The 16,986-nt window shown below is 38.6% G+C and overlaps 1 protein-coding gene across 3 annotated transcripts in view; it reads right to left on the bottom strand.

Moving 5' to 3' along the window:
- Positions 1–16,986, bottom strand: part of LOC123331736 (AP-3 complex subunit delta-1) — a 31,936-nt gene that overhangs the window by 6,661 nt on the left and 8,289 nt on the right. Inside the window, exons 2-4 of one of the 3 annotated variants that reach the window (XM_044936664.2) lie at positions 5,388–5,524; positions 3,365–3,407; positions 738–2,077 (exon numbers count right to left, since the gene is read on the bottom strand). In XM_044936664.2, the coding sequence (XP_044792599.1) occupies positions 2,066–2,077; positions 3,365–3,407; positions 5,388–5,524 (192 nt within the window). In that variant the 3' untranslated portion in view covers positions 738–2,065. Of the gene's footprint in view, positions 1–737; positions 2,078–2,424; positions 3,408–5,387; positions 5,525–16,986 lie in introns of those variants that run through there. The other 2 variants (XM_044936662.2, XM_044936665.1) reach the window with 2 other exon arrangements.

A 16,986-nucleotide genomic window follows, 5' to 3' on the forward strand; every position in this document is an offset into this window, starting at 1 on the left:
ACAAAAGCAACCCAATCAAAAAATGAGAGGATCTAAATAGACATTTCTCTAAAGAAGATGTGTGTGTTTGTGTGTGTGTGCATATGTGTGCTCAGTTGTGTCCGACTCTTTGTGAATGTATGGGCTGTAGCCCATCAGGCTTCTCTGTCCATGGAATTTCCCAGCCAAGAATCCATGGGGTCACAAAGAGTCGGACACGACTGAGCACATGCATGCACATGCACACACACACACACACATACACACACACACACACGTCTTCTTTGGAGAAATCTCTGTTTTGGTCTTCTGCCCATGTTTTGATTGGGTTGGGTTTTTATTGTTGCTGTTGTTGTTAATTTGTATGAGGCATTTTGGAAATTAAGCCCAGACATTTCTTCAAAGAAGACATGTAGATGGCCAACAGGCCCACGAAAAGATTCTCAACACTGCTCATCTCACATCTGGATATATATCTAGAAAACAGCAAAATTCTAATTAGAAAAGATACACGTACACCAGTGTTCATAGTGGCACTGTTTACAATAGCTAAAACATGGAAGCAACCTTAGGGTCCACCAACAGATGAATGGATAAAGATGTGGTGTGTATATACAATGCAATATTACTCAGCCATAAAAAGAATGGAATTCTGCCGTTTGTAACCATGTGGATGGACCAGGAGAGTATTACACTAAGTGAATTAATTCCGACAAAGACAAACTTTATATGCTATCAGTTATATGTGGAATCAAAAAAACAGTACAAATGAACTTTTTTACAAAGCAGAAACAGATACACAGATGTAGATAACAAATTTATGGTTGCCGAGGAGGGGGAATAAATTGGGAGTATGAGATTAACAGATGCACACTACCATATATAAAATAGATAAACAACAAGGATTTACTGTATAGCACACGGAAGTTTATGTAATATCTTTTAATAAACTATAATGGAAAGAATCTGAAAAAGAATACATATACAAACATATGTATATGTAAGTATAACCAAATACACTGCTATCTATATAAACTTCATGGTAACCACAAACCAAAAATCTATAATGGACACACATACAACAAAAGAGAAAGGAATCCAAACATAACACTAAAGAAAGCCATCAAATCACAAAGGAAGAGAGCAAAGAAGAAGAAAAGAACAAAAAGAAAAGAATTAACAAAATGGCAGTAAACATACACCTACCAGTAATTACTTTAAATATAAATGGAATAAATGCTTCAATTGAAAGAAACAGAGTGGCTGACTGTACACAGAAACAAAACCCGCATACATGCTGCCTACAGGAATCTCCCTTCAGATCTAAAGACTCAGAAAGTGAGAGGAGAGAAAAAGGTATCCAAAGCAAACGTAAATCAAAAGAAAGCTGGGGTAGCAACACTTGTATCAGATAAACTAGTCTTTAAAAACAGAGGCCATAACAAGAGACAAAGAAAGACATTACATAATGAACATGGAATCAACTCAAGAAGATGTAACAACTGTAAATATATAGGCAGCCAACATAAGAGCACCTAAAATACATACAGTACATACGAAAAAACATAAAGGAGAAACTGACAGTAAGCATCATATTCAGAACTTTGACACCCCACTTACATCCATGGACAGATCATCCAGACAGAAAATCAATAAGGAAACACTGACCTCCAGTGACATGTTAGACTTAATGGACTGATAGAGCATCCCATCCAAAAGCAGCAGAATACACATTCCCAAGGGCACACAGAATATTCTCCACAAAAAAAGTCTCAATAAACTTAAGAAATTGGAATCATATCAAGCATCTTTTCCAACTACAATGCTGTGAGACTAGAAATCAACTACAAGAAAAAAAAAAAAAAACTTCAAAAAACCACATACACGTGGAGGCTAAACCAAATACTACTGAATAACCAATGAGTCATCGAAGAAATCAAAGATGAAATAAATAAATACCTGGAGACAGTGAAAATGAAAACACAATAATCCAAAATCTATGGGATGCAGTCAAAGCAGTTTTAAGAGGAAGGTTTGTAGTACTTTAAGCTTACCTCAGGAAAAAGAAAAATCTCACATAAGCAACCTAACCGCACACCTAAAGGAAGTAGAAAAAGGAGAACAAACAAAACCCCAAGTTAGTACAAGGGAAGAAATCATAAAGATCAGAGAAGAAATAAATGAAATAGACTCTAAAATATATAAAATAGCAATGCAAATAAGAGTTGATTCTTTGAAAAGGTAAATAAAATAGATAAAACCTTTAGCCAGACTCATTGAGAAAAAGAGGGTCCACGATACTGGATGCTTGGGGCTGGTGCACTGGGACGACCCAGAGGGATGGAATGGGGAGGGAGGAGGGAGGAGGGTTCAGGATGGGGAACACATGTATACCTGTGGCGGATTCATTTTGATATTTGGCAAAACTAATACAATTATGTAAAGTTTAAAAATAAAATAAAATTTGGTTAAGAATTGGCCTGTCATTGCAGGGTACATGGGTTCGATCCCCCGTCTGGGAAGATCCCACGTGCTGCAGAGTAACAAGTCCCATGTGCTGCAACGACCGAGCCTGAGGGCTGCAACTACTGCAGCCTGCATGCCCGAGAGCCCGTGCGCCACCGTTAGAAGCCACCATAGGAGAAGCCTCCACACCACAACGAGAGAGCAGCCCCTGCCTGCTGCACCTAGAGAAAGTCCATGGGAAGCAATGAAGACCAAGCCCCGCCAAAAGTAAATAAATCAAACTGTGGTCTAAAAAAAAAGAGAATTCGTAAGGAATGTCAAGCTGGTCCCTTTTCATGAGGTGACATCCCTGAGTCACATTCACTGGGCCCTGCACTTCTCAGGCACATACAGGTGAAAGATGCGGTGGGGAAAGTCTCGGTGACAGAACGGTGTGCCTCAAAACGTGGCCAAGCTCCATTCATGATGAGGAGTTCAGGCACGAGCCTGGACACTAAAGGAATCTTCCTAAGAAACTACTGTTCATAGGCCTTTCTGGGAAGGCAGCATCCGAACATTCCCCTACTTTTGTTCTAGATGCTCCACATTCTGTTCACTGCTCTCCCTTTTTGTGGAGGATAGAGGGGAACAAACCATTCTGGCCCAAAGGAAACACAGGAGACTCCATCAAGTCCAGAAGGGCTCTTCTCCCTTTTCTCCCCTGCCCCCACCACAGGAGCCATATTATTGTCATCCCCGGCTCAGGAGTGACAATCATGCCTTCAAATGTATTCTGTCTCATTCAGAATCCTTGAGAGGAACCCAGTTCCTGAGGACTAAACACTAAAAGGAAACCTTTCAGTTGAGTGCTGCTGGAAGCAAGAGGGAGGCCTTGCTTAATATTCCACATGAATGGATCATTGAAAAGACGCGATGAGACCTTGGCTTTCTTCATGCTGTCTTCCTCATGTGAAACTCCCAGGCTACAAACAAACAAACAAACAAAAAAATGAACTGAAGAATTACTGTCAAATTTTTGGGCACAGTAATGGTAATACGGTTATGTTGAAAAAAGAATGTCTCTCTTTTAGAGAAACATGCTGATTTGTTTGTACATGAAATGACCCCTGGGTTTTGTTTCAGAATAAATGGGGGTGGTGGCAACTTCCCATCAGTTGATGATTCTTCAAGTTGGTTTGTAAATGAGAGATCATTACACTGTTCTCTATACTTGTGTATATATGTGACCTTTTCCATAATAAAAATTAAAGAAAAAAACCTGGTCATTTGTGTTTCCTTTCCTTTTGCTGGGCTTTTTTCCCCCTTCCTTTTGTATCTTCATATGAAAAGTAAAACACATTAAAATTGATAAAATGCTTAGCCCTAAAACATTAATATCTTTGACCAGGTAGACATAATTTTGCTGTCGCATTTGGTATATAACATAGATTCATTCATTGGGACATTTATGTCATGAACTGTTGTAGGAATTAGAAGCACAGAAATTACAGTTACACTGGGTATTAGATGATATAAGGAATTATTAATTTATTGAGTGAGATAATGGTATTGCATTTAAGAAAACTTCCTTTTTTAATGAGTTGCATACAGAAATACTTAATGTATTTTACCTGGAATAGCTCAATGACAACAAAAGATCCCTATCTGAAGCAAATGTCAAAGGGCTAACATATGTTACACCTGAGTGAGTGACAAGCACTGTATATGGCATTAATGACACTACTCCCTTCACTTTTCTGGATGTTTTGAGTATCTTCGTGATGTGTGTGTTTGGGAGGATGCTTTCCAGGAGCTCAGTCTAGTGGAGGAGACAGAGGGAAAGGGGTCAGTAGCATCTGAGTGACAGGGATGTGGGGAGGGAGGGGTGCCCAGGGCACAAGAGGAGTCTCACCTTCAGGCTGATTTCGGGAGGGTGGGTAAGGAATGGTTGACCATGGAAAGGTGACTCTTAAGCTCGTTCTTTCTAAAGTCAGCTTTATTACAAGAGTAATGCATGTCCATCTATGCAGCGAGTACGGCAAGCCACATGCAAGGAGAGATTGGACTGTAGGCAGCTGGAGTCTGTACCACATGGCAGACTCAGGAGAAAGGACGTGCAATATGAGGGGATGAAAGTCACTCTGAGGCCGCACAGGACGCTGCAGGAAAGCGAAAGTGTATGTGTGATGAGAGATCCACCGATCCACAGGGATCTGACTTTACCCTGAAGCCAAGGAGAGCTCTGGAAGGATTTTAAGCAGGGACTTCCATGCTCAGATCTGTGCTTCAGGAAAGCTCAGTCTTCCAGCAGGGAGGAAGAAAGGTGACATCAGAGGAAGGGGGCCTGCCTGTAATGTGTCCCCAGAGGAGGTACCCTCTGTCAATCACCAGCCAGAGGAGGGCATAAAAAGGGGGCTTTGTTGTGATGCAGCCCCACAGGAAGTGTCTTCTAGAAATCCACGGCTGGCCTGAAGGGTCCCCTACCTTGTGCCTCTTTGAGGATCGCACAAAGCTGCCCACTGAGTGTGAGAATCTCACAGAAGAGCCACTCCACTGGGCTGATGCAGCCCCCTATGGCCTGGTTTGGCACCTCATGTCTCACAGACTGACCCCAACTTGGTTCTCTGCCACAGGCCTTGTGCAGCTACACACAACCACCCTGGAGTCACATCGCTTGGCTAAGAGTCCCAGCTGTGTGACCGTGGGTGCAGGCGGTAATTTTAACCTGCTCGGGTCCTCTGTCTCCCCAACTTGAAGATGCGTCCTACAGTGCCTGTGTGGATTAAAGAGCAATAGTGCATATCAGGCACCCAGCAGGGTCCCTGACACTAAGTCAGTGAGTGTTCCAAACTCTTGGCTATTAAAAAAATAGTCTTGGCTATTATTAAGTACCTTCTTCTAATATCAGCTTTCAAGAAGTAGAACTTGAAAGCAAGGCGGGCTAATGATATTGGCTTTCTTACCACGGAGTCTGTGTCAGAATCAGAGTCGCTGTCACTGTCGGCACAGTGCTTCTTGTGTTTCTTTTAGATGACTTTTTCTTCCTCCTTTCCTTGGATCGTTCTTTTGAATGACCAGACTTCTTTTTTCTTGTTTTCTTCTACATAAAATATAAATAAAGTTTTATTGGAAATCTTCAATGCCAAAGTGTTACTGCCCACAATATAACGAACTGCTCCTCCCAAAGACAAGCTTCCAAAGAGCACATTAGTGATGGGCACACAAATGTCACCTCCTCTCCTCCACACCTGCACCTGTCATTAAGAATGAAATAGTTGAGGGACTTCCTTGGCAATTCAGTGGTTAAGCTCTGCACTTCCACTACAGGGAACACTGGTTCAATCCCTGGTGGGGAAAACTAAGATCCCACATGCCATGCAGCATGGCAGAAGAAAAAAAAAGGAGAGAGGTTTAAAGAATTTATCAACAGAATTAATGTTGATAAATGACAACAATGATTAATGTCCTCCAGGATAAAGGTACCTAAGAGGCTGTCTGATCAAATCCCCGTCGCCCTCAAAGGCAGGCTGGCTGATAGAGCAGCCTGGGCTCTGTCTACCTACTCCTGCTTCTCTATTCCAGCCCACTGGTAGAAGAGGGGCCACATGTGAAAGCGCAGTGAGTGGAACCACTTCATCCTCAGGGCAGCACAGAGCTTGTCGGTTAGTGACATTGAGCGATTCCACCCTGGTTTGACTTCTTTTAAAAGGGGGGGTGGATGATGATAATGATGAGGGGGCAGGTAGAAATAGGATAAATCAAATACAACATCAAGCACAGCACTCATAGGTAGGAGCTATTCTTAATATCCAGGATATTCACATGCCCTAAGACACCTGTAAACACCTCTTGTACAACCATAAAACCCTCAGTCTGGCCTGCCTTTCATTTCGCACTGCTCAGTGGAGAAAGCGAATTCCAGAAGTTAGAGGAGAAACAGAGCGGGAGGGGAGGGGAGGGGAAGGATGGAGTAGGGAGAAGGGAGGGGAGGGAGATGAGGTGCAGGAGAGAAGGGCAGCGAGGGGGGAGATGGAAACTCTTCCTGATCTAGAACACAGGCCCAATAAAGGGCAAACATGCCCCATTGTAGGGTGCCTGCAGCCAGAGGTGGGGAGCTGAGTGCAGCCTGGTATGCAGAGGTCCACAGTTACCTTCACAGTCAAAGGAATGGCCCCCTGCCCCACTCTTCAAGGTTGAGTTGCCTATCTAGATTTTGGGGGATAAAAACTCGATTTGAATTCTATCTATTATAAAAGAATTAAGTATTTCACATAGCTCTACTAAGCAATGTCATGGGTGTTTTACATGATCTGCTTCATTTAATTAAAAAAAAGAAAATCTACGAGGAAGGTGTTATCAACATTCCCAATTTACAAATGAGGAAACTGAGAAACAGGCATTATTAAAGTTACAAGTTGGTGAAAGAGATGCTTTTTGGAAAGCGTATTAATCTATCCTTAATAAACATTGTGGGAAAGGGCATTATCTATCTAGATTCTTGGGGGAAAACTTGTTTTCAATATTCTGTATTGAATAAAACAACACAATCAAGTATGTTACTTAGATCAAAGCCACGTCCTTAGTGTTTTACATGATTGGCTCCATTTAGTAGAAAAGAAAATCTATGAAGATGTTATCAACATTCCCATTTTATAGATGAGGAAACTGAGGCACAGAGGTATTAAAGAACTTAATAGTAAGTGAAGGAGATACTTTTTGGTCAGTAAATTTATGTATACTTAATAAACTTTGTGGAAAGGGCATTATTACATAGATTGTCAGGGAAATAAAACTCAATTTCCTATCTATTAAAAAAACAGAATATGTTGCTTAGATCTATGAAGCAGTGTACTCAGTGTTTTACATGCTCTTCTTAATTTAGTTAAAAAAATCTACGGGGAAAGTGTTATCAACGTTCCCATATTACAGACGAGGAAACAGAGGCACTGAGGCATTAATGAAGTAACTAGTAAGTGAAAGAGATGCTCTTGGGTTAGCATGTTCATGCATACTTAGTAAACTTTGTGGGAACGGGCATTATCTATCTAGATTGTTGGGGAAAAAATCGACATCTATACTCTCTATTAAACTTGGTCGGAAAGGAATTGTGTATCACGTTTGTTAGGGAAAAAGACTCAATTTCAGTTCTATATTTAAAAAAAAAATCAAAACTAAGTATGTTACTTAGATCTGCTAAGCTTTTCCTGGGTGTTTTATATGCTCTGCTTCATTAAAAAAAATTACTTGAAAGTGTTAACAATATTCCCATTTTATAGATAAGGAAACTGAGGCACAGAGGCATTAATGATGTTACTAGTAATTGAAAGAGATGTGTTTTGGTAAGCGTATTTATCTATACAAGTAAACATTGTTGGAAGTGGTTTGTCCACCTAGATCTTTGGGGAAAAAAATTGACTTCTATTCTCTCTCTTGAAAAAAACAGAATTAAGTCTGTTCCTTAGTTCTAACAAGCAATGTCCTGGGTCTTTAACATGCTCTGCTTTAATTAATTATATGGAAAATCTACAAGAAGCTGTTATCAACAATTCCCAATTTATAGATGAAGAAATTGAGGCACCGAGGCATTAATGAAGTTACCTGTAAGTGAAAGAGATGCTTTTTGGTGAACGTATTTTATCTATATTTATTAAACTTTGTGGGAAATGGCATTGTGTATCTAGATTTCTGGGGAAAGTTACTCGATTTCAATTCCATACTAAAAAAAATCAAATTAAGTATGCTATTTAGATCTACTAAGCAATGCCCTGTGTATTTTACATGCTCTGTTCAGTCAATTAAATAAAAATAGACAAGGAAGGTATATCAAAATTCCCATTTCATAGATGAGGAAACTGAGGCACAGAGGCATTAATGAAGTTACCAAAGTGAATGAGATGCTTTTGACGAGTGTATTTATCGGAACTTTGGAAACTTTGTGGTAAAGGGCAGTAACTGTCTAGATTGTGGGCTATATAAAACTCAATTTGAATTCCCTCTATTTAAAAAAACCCAAAATTAAGTATGTTACTTAGATCTACTAAACAATAATCTCAGTGTTTTACATGCTGTTTCATTTAATTAAAAAATCAACTAGGAGGGTGTTATCAACATTCCCAAATTATAAATGAGGAATTTGAGGCAAAGGGGCATTAATGAATTTACTAATAAGTGAAAGAGATGCTATTTGATGAACATATTTATGGACATTTAGTAAAATTTTCACAAAAGGTTATTGACTATCTAGATTGTTTGCGAAAGAAACTCAATTTCAATTCAATATAAAAAAAATTAAGTATGTTACTTAGATATACTATTCAATGTCTTTAGTGTTTCACATGATTGGGTCCATTTAATTAAAAAGTATATACGAGGAAGGTGTTATCAATATTCCCATTTTATATATGAGGAAACTGAGGCACAGAGGGATTAAAAAGTTAATAAGTGAAAGATTCTTTTTGGTCAGCGAATTTATGTACACATTTTAAAGTTTGTGGAAAGGGCATTGTCTGTCTAGATTGTCAGTGGGAAAATAGTCAATTTCCAATCCATCTATTTTAAAAAAAAGTATTAAGTATGTTAGTTAGTAAAAAAAGTTGGCTTAAAGCTCAACATTCAGAAAATGAAGATCATGGCATCTGGTCCCATCACTTCATGGGAAATAGATGGGGAAACAGTGGAAACAGTGTCAGACTTTATTTTGCTGGGCTCCAAAATCACTACAGATGGTGACTGCAGCCATGAAATTAAAAGACGCTTACTCCTTGGAAGGAAAGTTATGACCAACCTAGATAGCATATTCAAAAGCAGAGACATTACTTTGCCAACAAAGGTCTGTCTAGTCAAGGCTATGGTTTTTCCTGTGGTCATGTATGGATGTGAGGGTTGGACTGTGAAGAAGGCTGAGCACCGAAGAATTGATGCTTTTGAACTGTGGTGTTGGAGAAGACTCTTGAGAGTCCCTTGGACTGCAAGGAGATCCAACCAGTCCATTCTGAAGGAGATCAGTCCTGGGTGTTCATTGGAAGGACTGATGCTGAGGCTGAAACTCCAATCCTTTGGCCACCTCATGTGAAGAGTTGACTCATTGGAAAAGACTCTGATGCTGGGAGGGATTGGGGGCAGGAGGAGAAGGGGACAACAGAGGATGAGATGGCTGGATGGCATCACCGACTTGATGCATGTGAGTTTGGGTGAACTCCGGGTGTTGGTGATGGACAGGGAGGCCTGGCGTGCTGCGATTCATGGGGTCGCAAAGAGTCGGACATGACTGAGCAACTGATCTGATCTGATCTGATCTGATGTTAGTTAGATCTATGAAGCATGTCCTGGGTGCTTTCCATGCTCTGTTTAACTTACTTTTAAAAATCTATGAGGACCCATGGGATGGAATGGGGAGGGAGGAGTGAGGAGGGTTCAGGATGTGGAACACATGTATACCTGTGGCGGATTCATTTTGATATTTGGCAAAACTAATACAGTTATGTAAAGTTTAAAAATAAAATAAAATTAAAAAAAAATCTATGAGGAAGCTGTTATCAACATTCCCATTTTATACTTGAGGAAACTGAGGAACAGACACATTAATGAATTTAGTAGTAAGTGACAGACATGGTTCTTGGTGAGCGTACTTGTCTGTACTTAGTAAACTTTGTAGGAAAGAGCATTGTCTATCTAGATTGTTGGGTATAGTTGATTTCAATTATCTATTTTTTAAAAATCAAAATTCAATACGTTACTTAGATCTACAAAGCAACGTTCTGTGTGTTTTACGTGCTCTGGTTCATAAAATAAAATAAGTATCGACAAGGAAGACACTATCAACATTCCCATTTCATAGATGAGGAAACTGAGGCACAGAGGCATTAATGAAGTTATCAAAGGAAATGAGAAGCTTTTGGTGAGTGTATTTATCTGAACTTTGTATATTTTGTGGTAAAGGGTATTAACTATCTAGATTGCAGGTAATATAAAACTGGATTTCAATTCTCTTTATTAAAAGCAAAAACAAAATTAAGTATGTCACTTAGATCTACTAAACATGTCCTGGGTGTTTTACCTGCAATACTTCATTTAATTAAAAAGAAAATCTACAAAAATGGTGTTATCAACATTCCCATTTTATATATGGGGAAACTAAGCCTAGAGTCCTTAATGAAGTTATTAGTATCTGAAAGAGATGCTTTTTGTTGAGCGTATTTATCAATACTTAGTAAAATTCTTGGGAAAGGGCGTTAACTATCTAGATTGTGAGCAAAATAAATCTCGATTTCAATTCTGTTTAAAAAAAAACAAAATAAGTATGTTAGATCTACTAAGCAATGTTCTGGGTGTTTTACGTGCTTTGCTTCACTTAATTAAAAAGAAGATCTACGGGGAAGGTGTTATCAACATTCCCATTTTATAGATGATGATACTGAGGCACAGAGGCCTTAATGAAGTTACTAGTAACTGAAAGAGATGCGTTTTGGTGAGCATATACATGGATACCTAGTAAACTTGTGGGAAATGGCATTGTCTATCTAGATTAATGGGGAAAAACAACTCTTTCAATTCTATTTTAAAAAATTAAGTATGCTACGTAGATCTAGTAAGCAATGTTCTGGGTGTTTTACATGCTCTGCTTCATTTAATTAAAAAGAAAATCTACGAGGAAGGTGTTATCAACATTCCCATTTTATAGAAGAGGAAACTGAGGCACAGAGTTGTTAATGAAGTTACTAGTTAGTGCAAGAGGTACTTTTTGCTGAGCGTAGTTATCTTTATTTAATAAACTTTCTGGGAAAGGGCAGTGTCTATATAGATTGTTCAGGGAAAGAACATCATTTCAACTCTCTCTTATAAAAGAAAAATGAAGTATGTTTGTTAAATCTACTAAGCAATGGACTGTGGTTTACGAGCTCTGCTTCATTCAAATAAAATGAAATTCACAGTTATAGATGAGGAAACTGAGGCACAGAGGCATTAATAAAGTTACTAGTTAGTGAAAGATGTTTTTGGTGAGCGTATTTATTTATACTTAGCAAAATTTGTGGGAGAGGGCATTCTGTATTTAGTTTTTTTCAGAAAAACACTAGATTTCAGGTCTGTATTAAGCGAAATCAAAATTAAGTATGTTACTTTGATCTACTAAGCCATGTCCTGGGTGTTTTACATGCTCTGTTTTGTTTAATTTTGAAAAATCGACTAGGAAGGTATTATCAACATTCCCATTATATAGATGAGAATACTGAGGCACAGAGGGAGTAATGAACTTAGTAGTAAGTGACAGAGATGCTTCTTAGTGAGCATATTCAACTATACTTTGCAGGAAAGGGCCTTGTCTATCTAGATTGTTGGGGGAAAAAAATCTTGACTTCAATTCTATTAAAAAAATTAAATATGTTACTATATCTACTAAGCAATGTTCTTGGTATATACATGCTCTGCTTCATTTAAATAAAAAGAAAATCTATGAGGAAGGTTTGATCAACATTCCTATTTTATAAATGAGGAATCTGAGGCACAGAGACATTATTAAAGTTACAAGTTACTGAAAGATGCTTTCTGGACAGTGTATTTGTCTATACTCAGTAAATTTTGTGGGAAAGGGCATTATCTATCTAGATTATTGGGGGAGGGGACTTGCTTTCAATTCTTTGTACAAAAAAAATTATGTCTGTTACCTAGATCTAAGCAATGTCCAGGTGTTTTACATGCTCATCTTCATTTAAAAGAAAATCTACCTTCTCATTTATGGATGAGGAAACTGAGCCACAGAGGCATTAGTGAATTCACTAGTAAGTGACAGACATGCTTCTTATTGAGCGTATTTATCTATACTTAGTAAACGTTGTAGAAAAAACCATTGTTCATTTAGATTGTTGGGGAAATATACTCGATTTCAATTTTATCTAATAAAAAGAAAAAGCAATTCATTTAGATCTAGTAAGCAATGCCCTGGGTATTTTACATGCTCAAGTTCAGTTCAAATGCTCAGTCATGTCCAATCCTTCGCGACCCCATAGACTGCAGCACGCCAGGCCTCCCTGTCCATCACCAATGCCCAGAGCTTGCTCAAATTCATGTCCCATCGAGTCGGTGATGCAATCCAACCATCTCATCCTCTATGGTCCTCTTCTCCTCCTGCCTTCAATCTTTCCCAGCATCAGGGTCTTTTCCAAAGAGGTATTTCTTCACATCAGGTGCCAAACTTCAGCATCAGTCCTTCCAATGAATATTCAGCACTGATTTCCTTTAGGATGGACTGGTTGGATGCTATGCTACATTTAATTTTTTTAAAAATCTATGAAGAATTTGTTATCAACATTCCCATTTTATAGATGAGGAAACTGCACAGAGGCATTAATGATTTCCTAGTAAATGCCAGAGATGCTTCTTGGTGAGTGTATTTATCTATACTTAGTAAACTTTGTAGGAAAGAGCATTGTCTATCTAGACTGTTGGGTAAATACACTTGATTTCAATTCTATATGAAAAAAAAAAGAAAAATTCAGTATGTTACTTAGATTTATGAAGCAATGCCCTGGATGTTTCACATGCTTTGCTTCATTTAATTAAATAAATATCACAAGGAAGGTGCTATCAACATTCCCATTTCATAGATGAGGAAACTGAGACACAGAGGTATTAATGAAGTTACCAAAGTGAATGAGAAGCTTTTGCAGCTGCTGCTGCTAAGTCACTTCAGTCGTGTCCGACTCTGTGCGACCCCATAGACTCCACCATCCCTGAGATTCTCCAGGCAAGAACACTGGAGTGGGTTGCCATTTCCTTCTCCAATGCATGGAAGTGAAAAGTGAAAGTGAAGTCGCTCAGTCATGTCTGACTCCTAGCGACCCCATGGACTGCAGCCTACCAGGCGCCTCCGTCCATGGGATTTGCCAGGCAAGAGTACTGGAGTGGGTTGCCATTGCCTTCTCCGAGAAGCTCTTAGGTAAGCATATTTATCGAAACTTTGCAAATCTGTGGTAAAGGGAATTAACTATCTAGGTTGAGGGAGATATAAAACTTGATTTCAATTCACTCTTTAAAAAAAAAAAAAAAACAAAATTAAGTGTTACTTAGATCCCCTAAACAATATCCTGGGTGTTTCACATGCTCTGCTTTAGTTAATCGAACAGAAAATAAACGAGGAAGGGGTTATCAACATTCCCAATTTAAAGATGAAGAAACTGAGGCACAGAGGCATTAATGAGTTAATAGCAAGTTAAAGAGATGCTTTTTGTTGAGCCTATTTGTCTATATGTAGAAAACTTTGTGGGAAAGGGCATTTTCTATCTAGATATTTGGGGGAATAAACCTGCTTTCATATCTATTTGAAAAAATAAAATTTATTTAGGTCTACTAAGCAATGTCCTGGGTTTTTACATGCTCTGCTTCATTTAATCAAGAAAAAAAATCAACTAGGAAGGTGTTGTCATCATTCCCGTTTTATAGATGGGGAAACTGAGGCTAGAGGCCTTAATGAAGTTACTACTAAGGGAAAGAGATGCTTTTTGGTGAGCGTGTTTATCAATCAGTTCAGTTTAGTTCAGTTCAGTGGCTCAGTCCTGTCTGACTCTTTGCGACCCCATGGACTGAAGCACGCCAGGCTTCCCTGTCCAACACCAACTCCCAGAGTTTACTCAAACTCATATCCACTGAGTCGGTGATGCCATCCAACCATCTCATCCTCTGTCGTCCCTTTCTCTTCCTGCCTTCAATCTTTCCAGGCATCAGGGTCTTATCAAATGAGTCAGCTCTTCGCATCAGGTGGCGAAAGTACTGGGGTGTCAGCTTCAACATCAGTCCTTCCAATGAACATTCAGGACTGATCTCCTTTAGGATGGACTGGTTGGATCTCCTTGCAGTCCAAGGGACTCTCAAGAGTCTTCTCCAACACTACAGTTCAAAAGCATCAATTCTTCAATGCTCAGCTTTCTTTATAGTCCAACTCTCACATCCATACACGACCACTGGAAAAACCATAGCCTTGACTAGATGGACCTTTGTTGGCAAAGTAATGTTTCTGCTTTTTAATATGTTGTCTAGATGGGTCATAACTTTTCTTCCAAGGAGTAAGCGTCTTTTAATTTCATGGCTGCAGTCACCATCTGCAGTGATCTTGGAGCCCAGAAAAAGAAAGTCTGCCACTGTTTCCACTGTTTGTCCATGTATTTGCCATGAAGTGATGGGACCAGATGCCATAATCTTTGTTTTCTGAATGTTGAGCTTTAAGCCAACTTTTTCACTCTCCACTTTCACTTTCATAAAGAGGCTCTTTAGTTCTTCTTCACTTTCTGCCATAAGGGTGGTGTCATCTGCATATCTGAGGTTATTGATATTTCTCCCAGCAATCTTGATTCCAGCTTGTGCTTCTTCCAGCCCAGGGTTTCTCATGATGTACTCTGCATATAAGTTAAATAAGCACAGTGACAATATACAGCCTTGACATACTCCTTTTCCTATTTGGAACCAGTCTGTTATTCCATGTCCAGTTCTAACTGTTACTTCCTGACCTGCATACAGATTTCTCAAGAGACAGGTCAGGTGGTCTGGTATTCCCATCTCTTTCAGAATTTCCCACAGTTTATTGTGATCCACACAGTCAAAGGCTTTGGCATAGTCAATAAAGCAGAAATAGATGTTTTTCTGGAACTCTCTTGCTTTTTTGATGATCCGGCGCATGTTGGCAATTTGATCTCTGGTTCCTAAGTATTTACTAAGTATTTATCAATACTTAGTAAAATTCATGGGAAGGGGCTTTGACTATCTATATTGTGAGCAAAATAAATCATGGTTTCAATTCTCTCTGTTTAAAAACAAAATTAAGTATGTTAGTTAGATCTAAGAAGCAATGTCCTGGGTATTCTACATGCTCTGCTTCATTTAAATGAAAAAAGAAAAATCTACAAGTAAGGACTTTTCAACATTCCCATTTTAAAGATGAGGAAAATGAGGCATAGAGGCATTAATGAAGTTAATAGCAAGTGAACAAGATGCTTTTTGGTGAACGTATTTATCAATACTTAGAAAACTTCTTTGGAAAAAGCATTTTCTATCTAGATTGTTTGGGGAAATAACCCGCTTTCAATTCATTTTTTTTCTTAGGTCCTAGCTAACCCTCTGATTTTACCTACTATTTCTCCGTTCCCTTCAGCCTAAGCTGGCTTCTTTAGTATACTGCAGACACACTAAGCCCCTTGCCATCTTAAGTCTTGCTGTGCACACTGACTTAACTCTGTTTCCTGGTTTTGTTTTGTTTTTTTAGTTCTTCAATTGAAGGATAATTTTTATACAGGATTTTCTATTTCAATGCTATCTATTAAAAAAATTAAATGTTACTTAGGTCTACTAAGAAATGTCCTAGGTGTTTTACATGCTCTGGTTCATTTAATTAAAAAAAATTCAACTAGGAAGGTGTTATCAACATTCCCATTTTATAGATTAAAAAACTGAGGCACAGAGGGATTAAAAAGGTAATCATAAGTGAAAGAGATTCTTTTTGGTCAGAGAATTTATGTATACTTAGTAAAGCTTGTGGAAAGGGCATTGTCTATCTACATTGTTGGGGAAAAAAAAAAAACTCAATTTCCAACCTGTCAATTAAAAACAAAACTGAATTAAGTATGTTACTTAGATCTATGAAGCAATGTCCTGGGTGTTTTGCATGCTCTGCTTAATTTAGTTTGAAACATACTACAAGGAAGTTGTATATCAACATTCCCATTTTATATATGCAGACACTGAGGCACAGATGCATGAATGAAGTTACAAGTAAGTGAAAGAGACATATTTTGGTCAGCAAATTCATATATACAAGTAAACATTGTGGGAAAAGCATTATCTATGTAGACTGTTGGGAGGGAAATTTTACCTCTATACTCTCTATTAAAAAAAAAGCAAAATTAGTATCTTGCTTAGTTCTACTAATCAATGCCCTGGGTGTTTTACATGCTCTGCTTTACTTACTTAAGAAGAAAATCTACCAGGAAGGTATTGTCAACATTCCCATTTTATAGATGAGGAAACTGAGGCACAGAGGCATTAATGAAGTTACTACAATTTGAAGAGATTTTTTTTTGTGAGCCTATTTAGCTATACTTAGTAAACTTTGTGGGAAAGGGTATTCTCTATCCAAATTGTTGGGGGGGGGGACTCATTTTCAATTCTATCTATTAACAAAAATGAAGTATGTTCAGTTCACTCACTCAGTCGTGGCCAACTCTTTGCAACCCCATGGACTCTCAAGAGTCTTCTCCAATACCACAGTTCAAAAGCATCAATTCTTCAGCACTCAGCTTTCTTTATAGTCCAACTCTCACATCCATACATGATCACTGGAAAAACCATAGCCTTGACTAGACGGACCTTTGTTGGAAAAGTAATGTCTCTGCTTTTGAATATGCTGTCTAGGTTGGTCATAAATTTCCTGCCAAGGAGTAAGCGTCTTTTAATTTCATGGCTGCAGTCACCATCTGCAGTGATTTTGGAGCCCAAAAACATAAAAGTCTGCAAACTGGAAGTGGTCAAACAGGAGAATGCAAGAGTGCTTGCTTTCAGTGAGCATATTTAACAATGAAA

Source organism: Bubalus bubalis, chromosome X (assembly GCF_019923935.1).
Source record: "Bubalus bubalis isolate 160015118507 breed Murrah chromosome X, NDDB_SH_1, whole genome shotgun sequence".
NCBI classification, from domain to species: domain Eukaryota; kingdom Metazoa; phylum Chordata; class Mammalia; order Artiodactyla; family Bovidae; genus Bubalus; species Bubalus bubalis.